This window comes from Chelonia mydas, chromosome 7, assembly GCF_015237465.2.
Source record: "Chelonia mydas isolate rCheMyd1 chromosome 7, rCheMyd1.pri.v2, whole genome shotgun sequence".
Taxonomy (NCBI): domain Eukaryota; kingdom Metazoa; phylum Chordata; order Testudines; family Cheloniidae; genus Chelonia; species Chelonia mydas.
The window spans coordinates 122081986-122100880 of NC_057853.1; the positions used below are offsets into that span (position 1 = coordinate 122081986).

General features: G+C 55.4%; 1 protein-coding gene across 1 annotated transcript in view; it reads right to left on the reverse strand.

The window, feature by feature from the left end:
- The window catches only part of SLIT1 (slit guidance ligand 1), a 139175-nt gene that overhangs the window by 106880 nt on the left and 13400 nt on the right, over positions 1–18895 (reverse strand). The window contains exons 2-4 of the mRNA XM_037905500.2: positions 4954–5025; positions 3926–3997; positions 756–827 (exon numbers count right to left, since the gene is read on the reverse strand). Coding sequence (XP_037761428.2) covers positions 756–827; positions 3926–3997; positions 4954–5025 — 216 coding nt within the window. The remainder of the gene's footprint in view (positions 1–755; positions 828–3925; positions 3998–4953; positions 5026–18895) is intronic.

Sequence of the window (18895 nt, forward strand, 5' to 3'; positions counted from 1 at the left end):
ATCAGCTCCATCAGAATCACACAAAGACGGGCTTTGCTGCTGGCCATGGCCTTTGCATTTGGTATCTCCAAGCTGCAGATAATTCAACCCCCTGCTTAGGGCTCGCCAGAGTGGTTCATCTCTCGTAGACAGCAGGGTAAATCCGAAGTAGCTCTGTCCAGGTCGATGGCGTTACACCAATATAAGCGAGTTTAGAAGCATGCCCACAAGAGGATCCAAATGAAAGACATAGGAAAGGTATTGGAGAAACCAGAGCTGACAGCCTCACTTCATATTTAAAAGTGTCACATTTCAAGGTCTCTGGGACTCCAGCTGGACAGGGCCCCAGGGCGTTTGTGTTCCTTTAAATTTCACATTAGCACAGACAAACCTGCATGTCACAATACTAACATTGCCCAGCCAGCCTGAATACTAAGCAGTTTGTTAGGCACTGCTCTTTTCTTTAATAACATTTAACAGCCTTTAAAGATGCTGATCCTTCAGATCTTCCACGGCTGATTTCTTTTCATTCTGCAGACGCCGGGCAATGAATTTACGTCACTCCAATTAAACATGTTTCCTCGCATCCCAATTAGTTCCCCTTCTGATAAAACCCCAGTTAACTCCAACGCAGCAGCCGAGAACTCTGGATCTAATTCCTAGAACTCTGCTGCATTCCCACCCAGAGAGCTCTGTGTGGCGAGCCAGGGCCCCCCCAGTGTCTGAGCCGTCCAAAGACAGAGGATGGACCCTCGAGTGAGAAGAAAGGTACTCACAGTCGCGACAGGGCCTGGTTGTGCTGGAACAGAAGCTCCGGCAGCGTGTGCAGCTGGTTCCGATTCAGCCGTCTGGGAAAGGGGAGAGAAAGGGTCACAGGGAGTCACATGTTCAAGGAGGAAGGCAATGATCCCAGCCCAACCAGGAGCCCCAGTGCCCAGATCTGAACCCCTGGAACTGATGCAGGGATGGCTCCAGTGGGAGAGGAATGCTGGGGGGACGGGAAGTGGAAGGAGCCAGCAGCTGGAAAGGTCAAGGTTTGCTGCACGGGCCCATAAGGGGTCTCTCTCATAGACATTACCCTTCCCCTTACAGAGTAATTACAGAGTTACTGGGCCAAAATCAGGGCGTTCCTCACATTCTCTCTACTGAGAACCACTTGTCTCCTTAATGGTTAGTCTTCTTAGTCCATAGCTAGCCGAGGGGTGCGTGGGACACCCTGCCCAAGAGTCTCTAGGCTCTAAGAGATTTTTTTAAATGGGCCCTGGACGTTGGACTCCTAAGTCCACCTTTAGGTACCTAAATATGTGGCCTGATTTTCAGCAGCTCCCGCTGAAATCATCGTGAGCACGGCCAGGTCTGAGCTTTGGTGCAGCGCAGCCAAAGGCAAGGCGGTCTCCTGCCTGCTCTAGCAGACTCCAGCAAAGGGCAGTTACATTCAGCCTGTCGCTCAGCATCTGCTCTGCTCCTTCTTCAGCAAAGCCCCAGACCCCCATACTCCGTACTTCCTAGCCACCAGTGCTCACCCCACCCTTTGCCGTGGCCTTACTCCCTGCTGCAGGTACATTACACCACCACCCTTTACGGAAACGCCCCGGCAGTGCAACGGCTGAGCAGGGGCCTGGTCTGTGCACAGAAGTCGCTCTGGTTTAACGGAGCTGGTTGAGGAACAGACTTTGTTTCCTTGCCTGGGCACTGATTTCAGTTTGAGAGGAGCGGCCACACACGAGGGTTGCAGGGATGTGTCTAAAGCAGACCATCGTGATTAGTCCATTGGTCTCAACCCACGGCCCGATCAGCACACAGCTGCAGCCCATGGGACCTCCTCAGGGCCACACAGGCAGGATACCTATTGTGTGGATGCGGCCCATGTAACACACAGAGAGCTACACAGGAGACTCGCAATGGCAAACAGGTTGAGACCACTGACCTAGTCTGACCCCCTGGAGAGCACCAACAACAGAACGTCCCCACAACAACTCCTAACACAGGGGCTGGAACTAGGGGTGCTGGGGGGCTGCCGCACTCCCCGGCTTGCCATGGTTTCCATCATATCCAGGGGTGACAGTCTGGTTCAGTGGCTCTCAGCCCCGCACTGTACACACTGCTCCAGCCCACCGACTCCTGACCAAAAGCATATTGTTTAGAAAAACATCCCAGCTTGATTCAAAAACGGTCAGCGATGGAGAATCCAGCACAGCTCTTGGTAAACTGTTCCAATGGCCAGTTACTCTCCCCGGTAAAAACTGACGCCTTATTCAGGCTCAGATGTGGGGTCCCCTTCCAGAGGGTGCACAGTCAATATCTGCTGCAGCTTTGCCTGGTGACCCACTGCTCAGTCAGTTTGCCGAGTCTCTTTCTTTAGCAACGATTGAAGTAGAACAGGTATCGCCCTTGTTCGCAGTACTTTACATATACACGGTTAGTATCGGTTGTATCTTATTTCCTCCACCATTAAATGCAGCCGCCTCTGGGGCAAGACAAGCAGCTGTTTAAAAAAGCACCCAGCAACACTACGTTGCAGTTTAGGACAGAAAGTGAAGACCACCTCCGATTAAAATCCCTTGCAGTTTCGAAGAGGCAAAATATAATTGCACAACTTGGACTTTGGACAGGACACCCCCACTCCTGTGACAGGTGCTGCGGGATCATTAATGGTCACAATTTCCGTTTTCTAGCTCACCTGAAAGGTGGAGCACCTCCTTTAGCACAGCACCCTCTAGTGACACTGGGTTCAGGCCTAAGTTAGATCTACACTGCGAAAAAGATCTGCGACTGCAAGTCTCAGAGCCCAGATCAGCTGACTTAGGCAGCTGTTCCCACTCGGGCTGGGGCCAGGGCTCTGAAACCCAAAATGGGGGAGGGTCTCGGAGCCCAAGGTTCAGCCCAAGCAGGAAGGTCCACACTGTTATTTTTAGCCCTGTCATGAGAGCCCAAGTCAGTTGAGCCAGGCTCTGAGTCTGAGCCATGCTGCCACGCGGTTTCTGGGGGTTTTTTTGCTGTGCATGCGGACGCTAAGAAGGGACAGGGCCCCCACCGAGCCGCATGCTCCACTCTGCAGCACGGCGCCTTGCGGGAACGTGAGTCAGTTCTGATTCGAGATGAACGTCCGCTCCTGAGTCATCACCACGCTTGTGTGAGCCTTGGAGGCTGCCCGTTCCAGCCCTGCCTCTGCTTCCCGGAAGAGAGCGGACGGGGTCACAGCCCAAGGCGGGGTGTCCGCGGGCAGCACTTCGGCTGCCAAGACCTACCTGAGCTGGTGCAGGTTTTGCACGGCACTGAAGGAGCTGCTAGGCGAGGTCCCAGCTGCGCTTGGGGCTGATTTGCACACAGACGCCTTAAGCACATCGCTAAGGAGTTATTTTGATCCACGGGGGAAGAGGAGCAGATTGGGAAGCGTCTGAGTGCAAACGGCGGGCAGCTCTGCGGTTGGGGTCTGGAAAGGTTTGTGCTCCAGCCATCTGTCTGTGTTAGCGAGAGAGCAGGGCCTGTCCCGCAGCACAGCGCCAAGCCGAGACACTGCCATGCCCTGCCCTCAAACGGGGTCTGACTTCGACCATTCCCACAGGAGTCCTGCCCCCCAGATTATCCTGCTGGCACCTGAATTGTACTGGAGAGCAGAGATGGACAAGGGTCTGCTCCAGACCCCCACCCGATTCTCTTTATGCCCTCCCATCCGCACCAGGGTCTTTGCTCAGGCTGGTCCTGGATCAGCCAGAGGGAGCTCAGTTCAGAGCAGTCAGGAGCTCTCTCTTCTCCAGAGCATGAGTGCAGTGCCAGGCCCTGCCAGCACAGGGAGAGCAGTGGGCTGCACCCAAATCCCCCCCACGCAATAGCAAAGCCAGTGGCCTCCCCAGCAGCCTGCGGGACCACCGACCCTTCTGCTGTCTGCAGCAATAACGGCCATTCCCCCATACCCCGCCCCGTCCCGCAGTGCCCAGGCACTCACAGCCGCTCCAGCTCCTTCATGTCATCAAACGCTCCCCGCTCCACCATGCTGATCTGGTTTTCCATCAGCTGCCTGGAAAAGGGAGGCAGAGAGAACAGGTCAGAGCCGAGACGCACCGAGGGCAGCGCGCTCGCTCGCCGGCAATCCACGGGAAGCCCCCGCACAGCAGCCTGGGGACCTGCCCGGGTACTGGCTGGGCAGGGCATGCTCATTCTAGGGGTGCAATGGACCATGTCAGGGGAGGGCTGAGGCCTTGCCACGCTCCCTTGGAGCAGGGGCCACCTTCACAGGGACCCCAGCCACCTCCCATCAGCACCACTGGGAGCCAGCCAGGGAAAGGGCTGCTTTGTTCAGACATCTACCGGTGCCCCAGCTAGGCCACTCGCGGTCACACGGCTCCTCCTTGGCACCACGTTCGTGTTTAGCGCTGTCGGACGTGCACCGCAGAGCAGCTCCCAGCCGCGCCCTTTCCCATCACCCGATTTCCACGCCCCTGGAGGGCATGCAGGCCTTGTCGGCAGCGAGTCAGCCGGAGGGCGAGGGTCGAAGTCCCTCCAGGATACTGGGGTCACCCGGCAGCAGACCCAGTCCCCTTCCCGGGAGGTGGCCCAGTCAGTGCCCCCAGGCTCACTCTCGCTGTTTCTTGTCTCCCCCCGTCCCTTTCATCCCAGCCCCCTTTACCGTCAGAGGAGTCGCCCACCTCCCAGCCCAAGCCACCCAGGAGGCCAGTGACCTCTGACCCCCCTCTACACCGTGTTTCCGACAGCAGAGGCCCTACAATGAGCCTGGGACCTGCTGAGGTCCAGCAGCCCTTCCCCTCCCCGCTTGCCCCAGTTCTCTATTAGCCTGGGCTTTAGCGGCACCAGTCTCCCAAGGCTGAGTCCCACCTGGGTCAGCCCTGGCCCGGTCAGGCCTCTGCCCCAGGCAGTGCTGAGCCCCAGCCAGGCCTGGCAGCACCCCCCCGTCACAGACACTGCTGCAGAGGGGGCCAGCGCCCCCCACGCTAGCGCTCGGGGCAGGGGACTCACAGGACACGCAGCTGCTTCAGCCCCGAGAAGTCGTTCCTGTTGATCCGGGTGATGTTGTTCCCGTTCAGCTCCCTGAGGAGAGAAGAAGGGATGGTCAGCGAATGGGGGCGGATGTACGGCAGGGTCGGAGCCCTGGGCTCCCGCAGCCAGTGCTTGGGCCGGGTGGGGGGGCTGAGGCCCCCCAGAGGCAGGCAGGTGCCAGACCACAGCTAGATTTAACAGGGCTTCTCCATGGACCTGGAAACAGGCAGCTCGCCCGCATTCCTGTCTGAGACACCGGCCAGCACCAGCTGCTGTCTGGGAAGGTGTGAGGACCCCTGCGGGGAACGTTTCCTCCAAATGGCCAGTTGTTAATGGTCAGCTAACGCCCCGAAGCAGGAGGGTTTACAGCCCTTCTCAACACCCCAGCTGTTAGTCTGGCTTTGGATGTTCCCACTGTGACGGGTTGGACTCCTTGGGAAGCCACCTGATGTGCCGAGATACCCCTGAGTCTCCCTGTTCTGCCAGCCTGGGCCCCCTTGGACCTGTCTTGCTGAGCCAGGCCCTTAAGGGCTCCTCTAACCCACACACAGGCAGGGCCACACCAGCTGCAGATCAGCTCTGGGAAGATGCCGCTTCAGGGACTTGCTCCAGCGCTCAGCTGTCCTCTCCCTTGGGGGGCAGACCCACAGATATATTATGAAATTCGCCCCCTCCCTCAGTGTGGAGAGAGGTGTGCACACTTCTTAAGACCCCTCCTCCAGTTAGAAATTACAGAAACTGGGTTAAATAATAAACAAAACAAATTTTATTAACTATAAAAGGCAGATGTTATGTGGTAAAAGGGGTAACAAACAGAACAAAGCAGATTACTAAGCAAATGAAATCAAACACGCAAACTAAGCTAGTTTCACTAAAGAAATTGGTGACAAATAGTATTTCTCACCCTAGATCAGGGGTTCTCAAACTGGGGGTTGGGACCCCTCAGGGGGTCATGAGGTTATTATGTGGAGCGTCCTGAGCTGTCAGCCTCCACCCCAAACCCCACTTTGCCTCCAGCATTCATAACGGTGTTAAACAGATTTTAAAAAGTGCTTTTAATTTATAAGGGGGGGTCGTACTCAGAGGCTAGCTATGTGAAAGGGGTCACCAGTGCAAAAGTTTGAGAACCACTGCTCTAGATATTGTTGCAGGCAGTTTGCAACGTTTCTGCGGTTCAGAGTTCCAGGTATAGTCCTTTTCAGACAGGACCCCTGTCTCAGCCTGAACTCCCCCCTTGCTGTCAGTTTTTCTTCTTGGGCAGACAGGCCATGGAGAGGAGGAGCCCTGTTTGCCTTCCTCCCCACCCTTAAATAGGATTTACATAAGACGGGAATTCTTTGTTTCCCAAACTTGACAAGACCACCTGACCCTGTAGAATCACAGCATCTATGAGTCAGGGGCAGTATGGAGGGTCCACAGGAAGGCCAAGTTTTCACAGCCTATTGTCCTCGCTGATGGGCCATCTGCCCTGTCTGGCTTTTCCATTGTTGAACCCGAAGTGTTAGCAGTGGGCATCACCCAAAGCAGCATAGTTGAAATACAGATACATAGTCAATATTCCTAACTTCAGATATAGAAATAACACAGGCATACAGACTGGATAATCCAATTCAGTAAATCAGAACCTTTCCAATGAGATCTCACATGAGCCATCTTGCATAAAAGCATATCTCAGCTATGTCATATTCATAGCATAAGCATATTTTCATAAGGAACGTGGAGTGTAATGTCACACCCATTATCCATGCCAATGGCCGTCGCTTGGCTCTTGGCCTCAGTGAGATCTTGTAGCAGCAAGTTCCACAGGCTCCTTGTGGGCCGTGTGTAAAAGCACTGCCATGTAGTTTTTAATCTGTCCCCCTTCAATGGCATTGAATGCAGGGTGGGCAGGAGCAGGGCAGCTCCCTGCACCCCCCTCCCCCGCCCCCCACCCCACACATGTGTGCGGCTCTCTGGGTGGGGGGGGATAACGTCGCTGTCACAAAAGCAATGACCGGCTCAGGAACAGCGACAGCTGCCCACAATATGTGCAACAAAGCCCTGGAACGCCGTCCCCTTGCGCCGATGCAGCAAACATCGAGCGTCTGCAGAGACCCAGACGCACGGACCCACAGATGTTTCTGAACTCCTATAAATTAGCATGGAGGCCCCCCAGTCTGCCTATCCGCAGCTTAGAGCCAGGTTTATGCCACGGCACAAAACTCGAGTCACATCGCACCTTGCTCTCAGCCTCCCCCAGCTGCCCTGGAACAAGCCTCTGTAGGGAGAGCCGCCTGGACCCCTGGAATGTCTGCACTGGAGACTGGCAGGCGCTGCCAGGGCTTTCGAGTCAATGGAAGTGTTTCCCTTCCCCCATACACACTGCGGTTGTTGGGAGCCCTGGGCTCCCCCCCACACAAACCCAGCCCACTGCCCTAGGTTTGTTTTCAGTGGTATCAAAGCAGCTCCCAGAAACGTCTGTTTGGGAAATAAACTGCGTTTAAAGTTTCCCATGCAAGAGACACTAACACAAACCCCATTGTTTCTTCTGGAGTCAGGTTTCCCCCACAAAAGACATGGGGCTCAGAGCCAGCCAGAACTCCAAGGGGAGCTGCAATCCTGGCTTGCCGGGGGCTCAGTCGCTCCTCCTGAAGTCCGGAGGCCATGCTGATTCATTCCCAGGTGTCAGGAGGGTGTGGGAATGAGGGGCAGCAACAGACAAACACCCACCCAGCCTGGCTCCGGCTGAGACACACACAGAGCAGAGAAGGGGAGTGTTTGTACTCGGCACCACCCTCAGAGCAGCACCTGTGAGTAGAACCAGGGGGCCACACAGGCAAAATCATCTTTGCTAGGCCCGATATCGGCCCCACAGTTAGCTGCTACAGTCTGGTGGGAAAGGCCTTCTGCATGCAAATTATTTGTCATTAGCCACTGCACCAATTAATATGGCCACCATTTTGGTGTGACACACACACACACGGAGAAGGAAGCGCCCGACGCCCTAGTCAGGTCCTGCAGAGCTAGAACCGTGGGTAGAGGAAAGTGTCCGTACCCAGGAGCGGTAGGTACGCGCCTAAAGCCAGGATGGGGCCCTTTGTCTTGGGGGCCCTTTAAACAGGCCCACTGGGGATTAGGAGGACAGGGAAGGCTGGCTGGTTCCTGGTGCAGAGATGGCCACTGTGTGTCTGCCAGTGGAGAAACCCCCACCCAACTCCAGGCAAACCTCCCACGATCCCCGAGGGGTCAGTGTCTCCCCTGCCAGTGAGGGCACTCCTGGGTAACACTGCAGGAGCCCCAGCTCCCCTGACACCGGGCTACTCCCACCTCCCTGCTAGTCAAGGTGGCATCTAATGAGCCCCACCTGCCCCACTGCAATCAATGACCTGCAGGGCTGCAACTCCGGCTAGCAAGCCAGGGCAGAGCCCTCCCCAGTTACGGGTCCCCCCTCACGCACTACAACCAGCCTGGGTGCTCCCCACAAGCCCCATGCTACCTCTGCCCCATTACGCTACTCCCGGCCCAGGAGGGCGGGACACAGCTCCCTTGCAGCGATGCCATTCCCCAGGCTACCAAAGGGGTCAAAGTGCATTGTCTCCTGGCTACTGCCGGCCTTTGGGGCCTCACCCAGAGCAAAGGAGCAAACCGGGACCCCAGGCTCTGACCTCCCTGCGGGCAGCACCCTGCCACACCTGCACTCGATGGCTCTACCCCACCTGGCTGGTAGAAGAGCTGCAGGGCGCCCCAAACCGGCGACACGAAGCATATGGGGACGCACAGAACTTGGCTGCGCAGCGCTGAGGGGGCCAATGGGCCCGGGAATTCCTGATCGGCAAGCACCCAGGTGTACTGGGGCCATGAAGCCCTGGCGGGGGGGACCTTAGAAATCACAGTGCCCCGCCCTGCCAGTCTGCAGCAGGCTCTCTCGGGGGACGTCTACACAGCCCTGACAGCGAGCGCCGAGCCGGGCTGACAAATGCACGGGGCTCGTGCCGCCGTGCGGAGAAACGGCCGTGTAGATGCTGCGGCTCGGGCTGGCGCTCGGGCTCTAACTCCCCCGCCCCAGCCCGAGCCGCAGCTCAAAAGCGCCGTCTACAAGGCTGCTGGCAGCGTGGCGCTGCCCTGAACGTACCAGGAGCCGTGAGTACGCAGGGCACTGAGCACAGCGCCTCCGTCCCAACCCAGACACGAAGAACCTCTGCTCAGCCCCCGCTTGCTGATTGCTGAGAGCCGGCGTCGGGCAGCGGGTCCCCGAGAGCCGGCGTCGGGGCAGCGGGTCCCCGAGAGCCGGCGTCGGGGCAGGGGGGCCTGGGGCCAGAGCCTTCAGCGCAGGGTTTGGGCAGCCGGGTCTGTCCACTCACACTGGGGGCAGGACATCAGACACTTTCAATCTGGGGCGGTGCGGGGAGAGGGCTCGCTCCCACTGGACCCAGAGCAGCGGGGTCCGTACCGCGGGGCCAGCGCAGCGGGGTCCGTACCGCGGGGCCCGCGCGCTCTCGGACCGGGCCGGCGCAGCGGGGTCCGTATCGCGAGGCCCGCGCGCTCTCGGACCGGGCCGGCGCAGCGGGGTCCGTACCGCGGGGCCTGCACGCTCTCGGACCGGGCGCGTACCATGGGGCCCGCGCGCTCTCGGACCGGGCCAGCGCAGCGGGGTCCGTACCGCGAGGCCTGCACGCTCTCGGACCGGGCCAGCGCAGCGGGGTCCGTACCGCGAGGCCTGCACGCTCTCGGACCGGGCCAGCGCAGCGGGGTCCGTACCGCGAGGCCTGCACGCTCTCGGACCGGGCGCGTACCATGGGGCCCGCGCGCTCTCGGACCGGGCCAGCGCAGCGGGGTCCGTACCGCGAGGCCTGCACGCTCTCGGACCGGGCCAGCGCAGTGGGGTCCGTACCGCGAGGCCTGCACGCTCTCGGACCGGGCGCGTACCATGGGGCCTGCACTCTTGGACCCGGCCAGCGCAGCGGGGTCCGTACCGCGGGGCCCGCACGCTCTCGGACCGGGCGCGTACCATGGGGCCTGCACGCTCTCGGACCGGGCCAGCGCAGCGGGGTCCGTACCGCGGGGCCCGCACGCTCTCGGACCGGGCGCGTACCATGGGGCCTGCACGCTCTCGGACCGGGCCAGCGCAGCGGGGTCCGTACCGCGAGGCCTGCACGCTCTCGGACCGGGCGCATACCATGGGGCCTGCACGCTCTCGGACCGGGCCAGCGCAGCGGGGTCCGTAACACGAGGCCTGCACGCTCTCGGACCGGGCGCGTACCATGGGGCCTGCACGCTCTCGGACCGGGCCAGCGCAGCGGGGTCCGTACCGCGAGGCCTGCACGCTCTCGGACCGGGCGCGTACCATGGGGCCTGCACGCTCTCGGACCGGGCCAGCACAGTGGGGTCCGTACCGCGGGGCCTGCACGCTCTCGGACCGGGCCAGCGCAGCGGGGTCCGTACCGCGGGGCCCGCGCGCTCTCGGACCGGGCCAGCGCAGCGGGGTCCGTACCGCGAGGCCTGCACGCTCTCGGACCGGGCCAGCACAGTGGGGTCCGTACCGCAAGGCCTGCACGCTCTCGGACCGGGCCAGCGCAGCGGGGTCCGTACCGCGGGGCCCGCGCGCTCTCGGACCGGGCCAGCGCAGCGGGGTCCGTACCGCGAGGCCTGCACGCTCTCGGACCGGGCGCGTACCATGGGGCCTGCACTCTTGGACCCGGCCAGCACAGTGAGGTTCATACCGCAGGGTCTGCGATCTCGGAGCGGGCCAGCACAGAGTGGGATCTGGCCTCTCCCGTGCAGAGGGGAATGAAGGCTAGATTCATTGCCCGTTGCTCCCCACACCGGGAGCTGGCAGAGGCTCCTTTCCAGCTGTGTCAATGGAACGCACCTCTGGCAGTGCCAGGCCCTGCCCTTGGGGTTCCTGCGCAGCGCGGGGCCCGAGGGAGGGCTGAGGTCAGAGGCAGGACGGCCTCCAGCCCCTCAGCAGCGTGTATAGACACTGAGGCCGTGCAGCCTGGGGTGGTGGCATTGTGCTGCTGAAATGGCTGATAATGGCTAATGAGTTCCAGCTCGACCGGTACAGTCTCATAATTACACAGCTCAAAACCCCATTCAGCTGCTGAGATTGCCTGGCTCCTTCCACTATGGAGCCGTGTGCGCCTGAGTGCGAGGGGGCTGGGGGGCAGGTTACTAAGACACTGATGAATGCCTCGGTGGGAATGAATAGACGCTCCCTGCCCTGCTGATTAAACCGAAACCCAGCAGCGCATCCAGCTCCCAGCAGGCCCAGCAAAGGCACCAGGCGGGCAGAGACATTTGGATTCCTGCCCCCCGCCCCCGCCCCCAGGAACAAGGGCCAGATCCTGCCAGGAGGGGAGTAACCCCAGAGGCACTGAGCACACAGAGGCTGCTCATCCCCTTGCAGGATGGGGACCAAGCAGAAGTTCAGCAAGGCTGTGAGCCCAGGGCAGGTGCAGAGTCCCAGAGATACCGGACTTGACTGCCCCAATCGGACTCAGGGTTAGAAGGAAACACGCACACACACGCCAGAGCTTTATGTTTGAGTGCTGATTTTCCACACTGCTCTAAAATGCACCCACAGATGCAGATTGTGCCACATCAGAAGCGGGGGTAGAGTTAATGGTGCAAATTTGGGGTTGTTGGGTTAGGGGTTTCTCAGGGTTCAGACTCCCACCTATCAGGACCTCATTTTAAACTGCCGTAACATTTACATGGCTGGAATACATAAGCCAGCAGGGCCCCACTGTCCCAGACACTGCACGCACGAAGCAAATGGCAGGCTTTGACCCAAAGAGCTCCCAGTCTGAAAGACAAGACATAAGCCTCGGACTGCAGGATCCCAGGCAACTCCCAATCCCTGGGCTCCAGGGCCCCCGTGGCACACACAGCTCTTCCGCTGCTGAGCCTGCTCACCAAGGACGTAGGAAGTTGGTGGTGTCCCACGCCAGGTTTTTCAATACTGTGTAATTTGCAACTATGCAGCATGGACAGATCGTCTTAGATCGTTAGCATCTTTAGAGCGATTTGTCTGATCAAACGGTCTCGTTCTGCCCCACACTCTTAGGCCAGGGGACTCTACATCAAAAATTACATCAGCTGTTCCGAGTCACTGATATCTTGGAAGAAAATTATCCTCTCTGCTTATGGATCAATGTCCTAACACATAAAGCACCAGAGGCAGTCCACAGACCCCCAAACCACACCAGGGAACAGGACGACTGGCTCTGTTAGGATATAGATATTCAGGCCTGTCTGTAAAGGCCTATACTCTAAGAATTTAGGTGTATTCTTATCACTTAGCTAGTTCTAGAGGTATAAAAGAAAGAATCAAAATCACTGTCTGGCAAGAACTCACATATCAATAGCTAGGATGTGAAATCCTCATTTCTGTGTTGTTCTATCATTGTAGCCCCCATTTCCCTATTGTCTGTCTGTATAATCTCTGTCTGGTTCTGTGATTGTTTCTGTCTGCTGTATAATTAATTTTGCTGGGTATAAACTAATTAAGGTGGTGGGATATAATTGGTTAAATAATCATGTTACAATATGTTAGGATTGGTTACTTAAATTTCAGTAAAATGATTGGTTAAGGTATAGCTAAGCAGAACTCAAGTTTTACTGTATAGTCTGCAGTCAATCAGGAAGTGAGTGGGGGGGGGAATGGGAACACGGAATGGGGTGGGGAAACTGGACTCTTGTTTTGCTAAGCGGGGAAATGGGAACAGGGACACAGGTAAGGCTCTGTGGTGTCAGAGCTGGGAAGGGGGACACTAAGGAAGGAAACTGGAATCATGCTTGCTGGAAGTTCACCCCAATAAACACTGAATTGTTTGCACCTTTGGACTTTGGGTATTGTTGCTCTCTGTTCATGCGAGAAGGACCAGGGAAGTGAGTGGGTGAAGGAATAAGCCCCTAACAGGCTCCTTACACACCTACTGGTAGTGTGTAGGAAAAAGCACTGTGTGATCAGCGAGAGTGACATATGCTGGAGGTATCATGCAGCCAGGACTAAAACATCCATGGAGTTTCTAAACATTCTAGCTGACAATTTCCTAACTCAAAAAGAGCTACAGCCAACATGGGTGAATTCTGTATTAGACCTTGTCCTGACAGATAGGCTACCATTAATTTTTAGGTCTGTGATCCGTGCTTCTAAGTACAAGTGATCATGCTGGTCACATTTATAATGTGCAAGCAGAATAAAGACTAGACAAGTAATATAGATACATTTGGTTCTTTAACAGGGCCCATTTCACAAAGATGAAAATGACTGTGAGCCAAATCAGCTGGGAGGAAGAATTTAATCAGAAAAATGTGAATAAATGGAAATCATTTAAGAACACCTGACGAGATGACTAAAAAGCCACAATTGAGGAAGAAGGTTGGGCTGGTTAAAAAGAAAACCTGGGTTAGAGGGGAAGTGAAAGCAGATGTAAAAAAATAAAAATAATCATAGAATCATAGAACTGGAAGGGACCTTGAGAGGTCATCTAGTCCAGTCCCCTGCACTCAAGGCACTAAGTATTACTAAGTAATACATAACAAATGGAAGAAAGGGGAAGTTGATAGTAATGAATATAAATCAGAAGTTAGGAATTGTAGAAAACTGATAAGGGAAGCCAAGAGACACAAGGCGACATCTATAGCCAGCAGACTTAAGGACAACAAGGAGTTTTTTGCATACATTAGGAACAAAAAGAATCCTGACAATGGTACTCGTCCATTACTAGATGGAAATGGTAGAATTATCAATAATGCAGAAAAGGCAGAAGTGTTCAATAAATATTTCTGTTTTGTATTTGGGGCAAAGCCAGATGAAGCAGTCTCTTCATATAGTAGGGTGACCAGATGTCCCGATTTTATAGGGACAGTCCCAATTTTTGGGTCTTTTTCTTATATAGGCTCCTATTACCCCCCACCCCGTCCCGATTTTTCACATTTGCTGTCTGGTCACCCTATCATATAGTGATGCTAACTCTTTCCATTCCATTAGTATCTCTGGAGGATGTTAAACAGAAGCAACTAAAGTCAGACATTCTTAAATCAGCAGCTCCAGACAACTTGCATCCAAGAGCTTTGAAGAGCTGCTGAGGAGCTCGCTGGTCCGTTCAGTTGTGGAGCACTGGGAAAGTGCCAGAAGACTGGAAGAAAGCGAATGTTGTGCCCATTTCTAAAAGAGTAAATGGGATGACTTGGGTAATATAGGCCTGTCAGCCTGACATAGATCCCAGGCAAGATAAATGGAGTGGCCAATACCGGGCTCAATTAATAAAGAACTAAAGGAGGGTAATGTAATTAATGCAAATCAACATGGGTTTATGGAAAATAGATCCTGTCAGACTAACTTGATAGTGTTTTTTAATGAGTTTACAACTTTTGTTAATAAAGGTAATCGTTTTGCCGTAATATACTTAGACTTCTGTAAGGTGTTTGATTTGGTACCATAGGGCGTTTTGATTAAAAAACTTGAATATAAAATGAACCTGGCACACATTAAACAGATTAAAAACTGGCTAACTGATAGGTCTCCAAACGTCACTGCAAATGGGGAATCATCAAGCGGGTGTGTTTCCAGTGGGGTCCTGCGGGGATCAGTTCTTGGCCCTCGGCTCTAACATTTTTACGTGGAAGAAAACACACGTCATCACTGATGTTTGCAGATGACGCAAAGACTAGAGGATTGGTAAATAATGAAGAGGGCAGGTCACTGATTCAGAGAGATCTGGGACGTTTGGTATACTGGGTACAAGCAAACAATATGCGTTTTACTAAAGCTAATATGGGATACACCTAGGAACAAAGAGCATCAGCCATACTTACAGGATGGGGGACTCTACCCTGGGAAGCAGGGACTCTGACAAAGACTTGGGGGTCCTGGTGGAGAATCAACTGAACACGAGCTCCTAGTGTGATGCTGTGGCCAAAAGAGCTAATGTGATCCCAGGATGCATAAACAGGGGATTCTCGAGTAGGAGCAGAGAGGTGATTTTCCCTCTGGATTTGGCACTGGTGCAACCGCTGCTGGGATCCTGTGTCCAGTTCTCGTGCCCAGGTTGCAAGAAGGATGGGGGTAAATTGGAGGGGTCAGAGAAGAGCCATGGGAATGATGAAAGGATTAGGAAACCTGCCTGATAGTGACAGACTCAAGGAGCTCGATGTACAAGGAGACGGTTAATGGCTGACTTGCTCACAGTCTATAAGCACCTACATGGGGAACAGAGATTTACTGCTGGGCTCTGCAGTCTAGCCGAGAAAGGTTGAGCACGATCCAATGGCCGGAAGCTGAAGCTAGACACACTCAGACATTTTTAATGGTGACAGTAATTAACCACTGGAACAATTTACCCAGGGCCAGGTGGATCCTCCATCACCGGCCATTGTTAAATCCAGACGGGATGTTTTTCGAAGCTCTGCCCTAGGAATTATTGCGGGGCAGGTCTCTGGCCTGTGTTACACAGGAGGTCAGAGGAGATGATCACAATGGGCCCTTCGGCCTCGGAATCTCAGATAACAACAATGCAAGGCTAGCAAAGCACTTCACTGAGCCCCAGCCCGGCCCGCGGGGAGGGAGGCTGGAGCCATTATCTCCAGACGGGAAGGCAGAGGCTCTGACAGGGGACGTACCTGGACCAAGCAGCTAGTCAGTGCCACACGGTGGAACTGGGTGCACTGGAGCCCTAGCACCTAGCCCAAACTGCCTCCAGAGCAGTGGTTCTCACCCAGGGTATGCGTACCCCTGGGGTACGGAGAGGTCTGCTGGGGGACACAGCAACTCGTCTAAAGATTGGCCTAGTTTTACAGCAGGCTACATCAAACGCACTAGCGGAGTCCGTACAAACTAAAAGTTCATCCAGACAATGACTGGTTCATACTGCCCCATACACTGTACGCTGACATGTACCTACAGTATTCGTATTCCAATCGATTAACTTCCAATTATATGGTAAAAATGAGAAAACCAGCAATGTTTCGGGAACAGTGCGCTGGGACACTTGTATTTTTACGTCTGATTTTGTAAGCAGGTCGTTTTTAAGTGAGGTGAAACGTGGGGAAAAGTCAGATCCCTGAAAGGAGTACAATAGTCCGGAGAAGCTGAGAGCCCCTGCTCCGGAGTGTGAAACAGAAAAGCTTTGCAGGGACTGAGGCTGGCCACTGCAGGGTGTTTGGGGTAATTTAGCAGATAGTTCAGGACTACATTTTGAGCAGGGGGCAAGAGACACACCAGGCAGCGCGGTGCAGCGAGTCGGGGCAGCACCACCGTCTCCAGCGCCAGGAACCATAACCATCCATCCAACTGCCAGCAATTGAAGTGTGCATGTGGGGGGGGGCGGGCGGGGTGTGATCTGCAAGGGGTCACAGACCCGGCCAGAGACCCCATGTTTTCCTCGAGCCGCGGCGCTGAGGGGTGCACTTTCAGCACTGTCTCCCCAGAACTGTAGCTCCCACATGATGACAGATCCCCCCCATTTCTTCCAGACCACTTAAAGCTTCTCCAGTCTGGTGCACCAGCTACCATCCCATTTGCAGCGTGTTCGGGGGCTGGGCCATGCTCACAGCTGCACACTGACCTGACCATCATCCCACTGAACATTCATACCCCCCGCCCCGCACTCCTCTCCCCTCTTTGTTCAGATGAGCGGCAGCCTTGGAACCCAGAGGGGAATTAGCAGCAGGTGAAAGCGTGTTTAGACTGCTGCCAAGACAACAGCGCTCTGATTTCACTTCACGCCACTTTCTCCCCTCCAACCCCCACCCAGTGCCTCAGATACTAAATTACAGCCTGTCAGGCCCCGGCCTCTGAAATTCTTGCTGCTCAATAGCTAACCCTTTGCCTTGATGCCCTGTTCCAGCAGAGTAAAAAAACACCTCCTCGGCCATGTGCCATGCAGCTATCAGAGATCACCGACACATCCCGAGGCCTGTCTGGGCACCTGCTCGTATCTTCTTGGCTGGGAAATAACAACACAGCCTTGCTCTTCCCGGTCGTTCCTAGAGGTAAAGGCCAGAGGCAACCATTATGGTCCTCTTGCCTGACTTCCCACATAACACAGGCCAGGGACTCCCCCCAGCCCCAGTGCTTCCTGCCTTCAGCCCAGAACCGGTGGCTATGCTAGGACACAGTTTAGACAGAAATGCCCAAGCTTCATGTGAAGACGTCAGGTGATGGCAAATCCCCCACATCCCCTGGTAAAATCAGTTCAAATGAATGAGCCCTTTCTTGCCACATTAGCAGGTCACACCCTGCGTTTATTGGCTTACAGGGCTCTGCATTTTGATGGCTTGATTAGTTCCTTGTGTGTTTGCTGGATTTTACCACAGCCACTTGGAGGGTTTGGGGGCTGGCTCACCCTGTAGCAACTGAATGGAATGGAAACGCTGAAAGATAATTAGCCAGACATGGTCACAATCAAATCTATTCCCCAGGGACTTGATTTCTGGGGAAAGCGGCACAAGGCAGGCAGACAGACACGGCGATTCCAATCGTCTGTAGTTCCTGGCAGTGCATGCCCGAAGCCCAGGAATGCCGAGGGTGCCCACCACAACAGAGGCTGGCACACGCTTGGCTCTTGCCACCATGCTGACCCACTTAGTTTTGCTTTCTTGATGCAATGCGTGATCAAGTTGGGGCTCTCAGGGCCACGCGTGCAGCCGGCCTTGATTCAGCCTCTGAAATTGCACCAGATACGGGGGTGGAATGAAAAACCTGCATTTGCATGGGGAAGCGGAGCGACATCTCACTACGCGATCGGCGAGTGCCAATGCAGAGTGTGTGCACCAGCATATGGAGCTGCCATTTCAGAGGCGTGTTGTGAAAGATCTGGTGCTTAATCCGTCACCAGTCAGACGTGATCACATGGCTCTCGCTTCGAATGGGGCTGGAACAGCCCATCTGCCTGGCCACTCCATTGTTACCCTGTGCTCCTCACCCCCAGCCACTGTCTACTTGCTGTGTCTGACACTTGCTTAGAGAACCCTTCTGCTTACACTTCGGTTGCAAGCTCCTCTCGTTAGATGTGTCTGCAGCGCCTGGCACCGTGGGCCCTAGTCCCTGCCTGAGGCTGGGTGACACCGCCGCAATATGAATCGATGATGATGCCACGATCAGCACCAGGGGCCTGAGCAGCTGCAACTTCACAAGCTCCTTTCATTGCATTCTGCAAACCTCCCCAAGCCCAGTCGGCTTCTGGAAACCACCCACTGGCCGCTGGGCCCAGCCCTGCCCCATGTTGCCAGAGGAGCCCTGGGTGTCTGGCTGGTCAGTCTTGCCCACCTGCTCAGGGTTCAGCTGTCGCCATATTTGGGCTCAGGAAGGAATTTTCCTCCAGGGCAGATTGGCAGAGGCCCTGGGGGTTTTTTGCCTTCCTCTGCAGCATGGGGCACGGGTCACTTGCTGGAGGATTCTCTGTTCCTTGAAGTCTTTAAACCACGAGTTGAGGACTTCAATAGCTCAGACATAGGTCAGGGGTTTGTTACAGGAGTGGGTGGGTGAGATTCTGTGGCCTGCGTTGTGCAGGAGGTCAGACTAGACGATCATAATGGTCCCGTCTGATCTTAAAGTCTCTGAGTCCTGACGGCCAGCCCTGTGCTCTGTCCACTAGTCCAGCTGGACACACTAAAGATTTGAGTTCTGCGGTTACTGCCTTTGCCGCTCCTGTTTCTCAGACACAGGGGAAGGATAGCCAAGTGCTTAGAGCACTACCATGGCACTCAGAGCTGGCTTCAGTGCTGGGGTCTGCCACAGACTGCCCGTGTGACCTTGGGCACATTGCTTAGTCTTTCTGCCCCCGTCAGCAAGGCGAGAGCAGTGGCATGTCCCTGCCTCGCAGGGGGGCGTCCAGAGAGCACACGGGAGATTAGGAGGTGCTCAGTTGCTATGGAATTGGGTCATGGAAGTACTTAGACAGGACATAAAGCAGGACTCCTGTCACCCCCGGTTTAG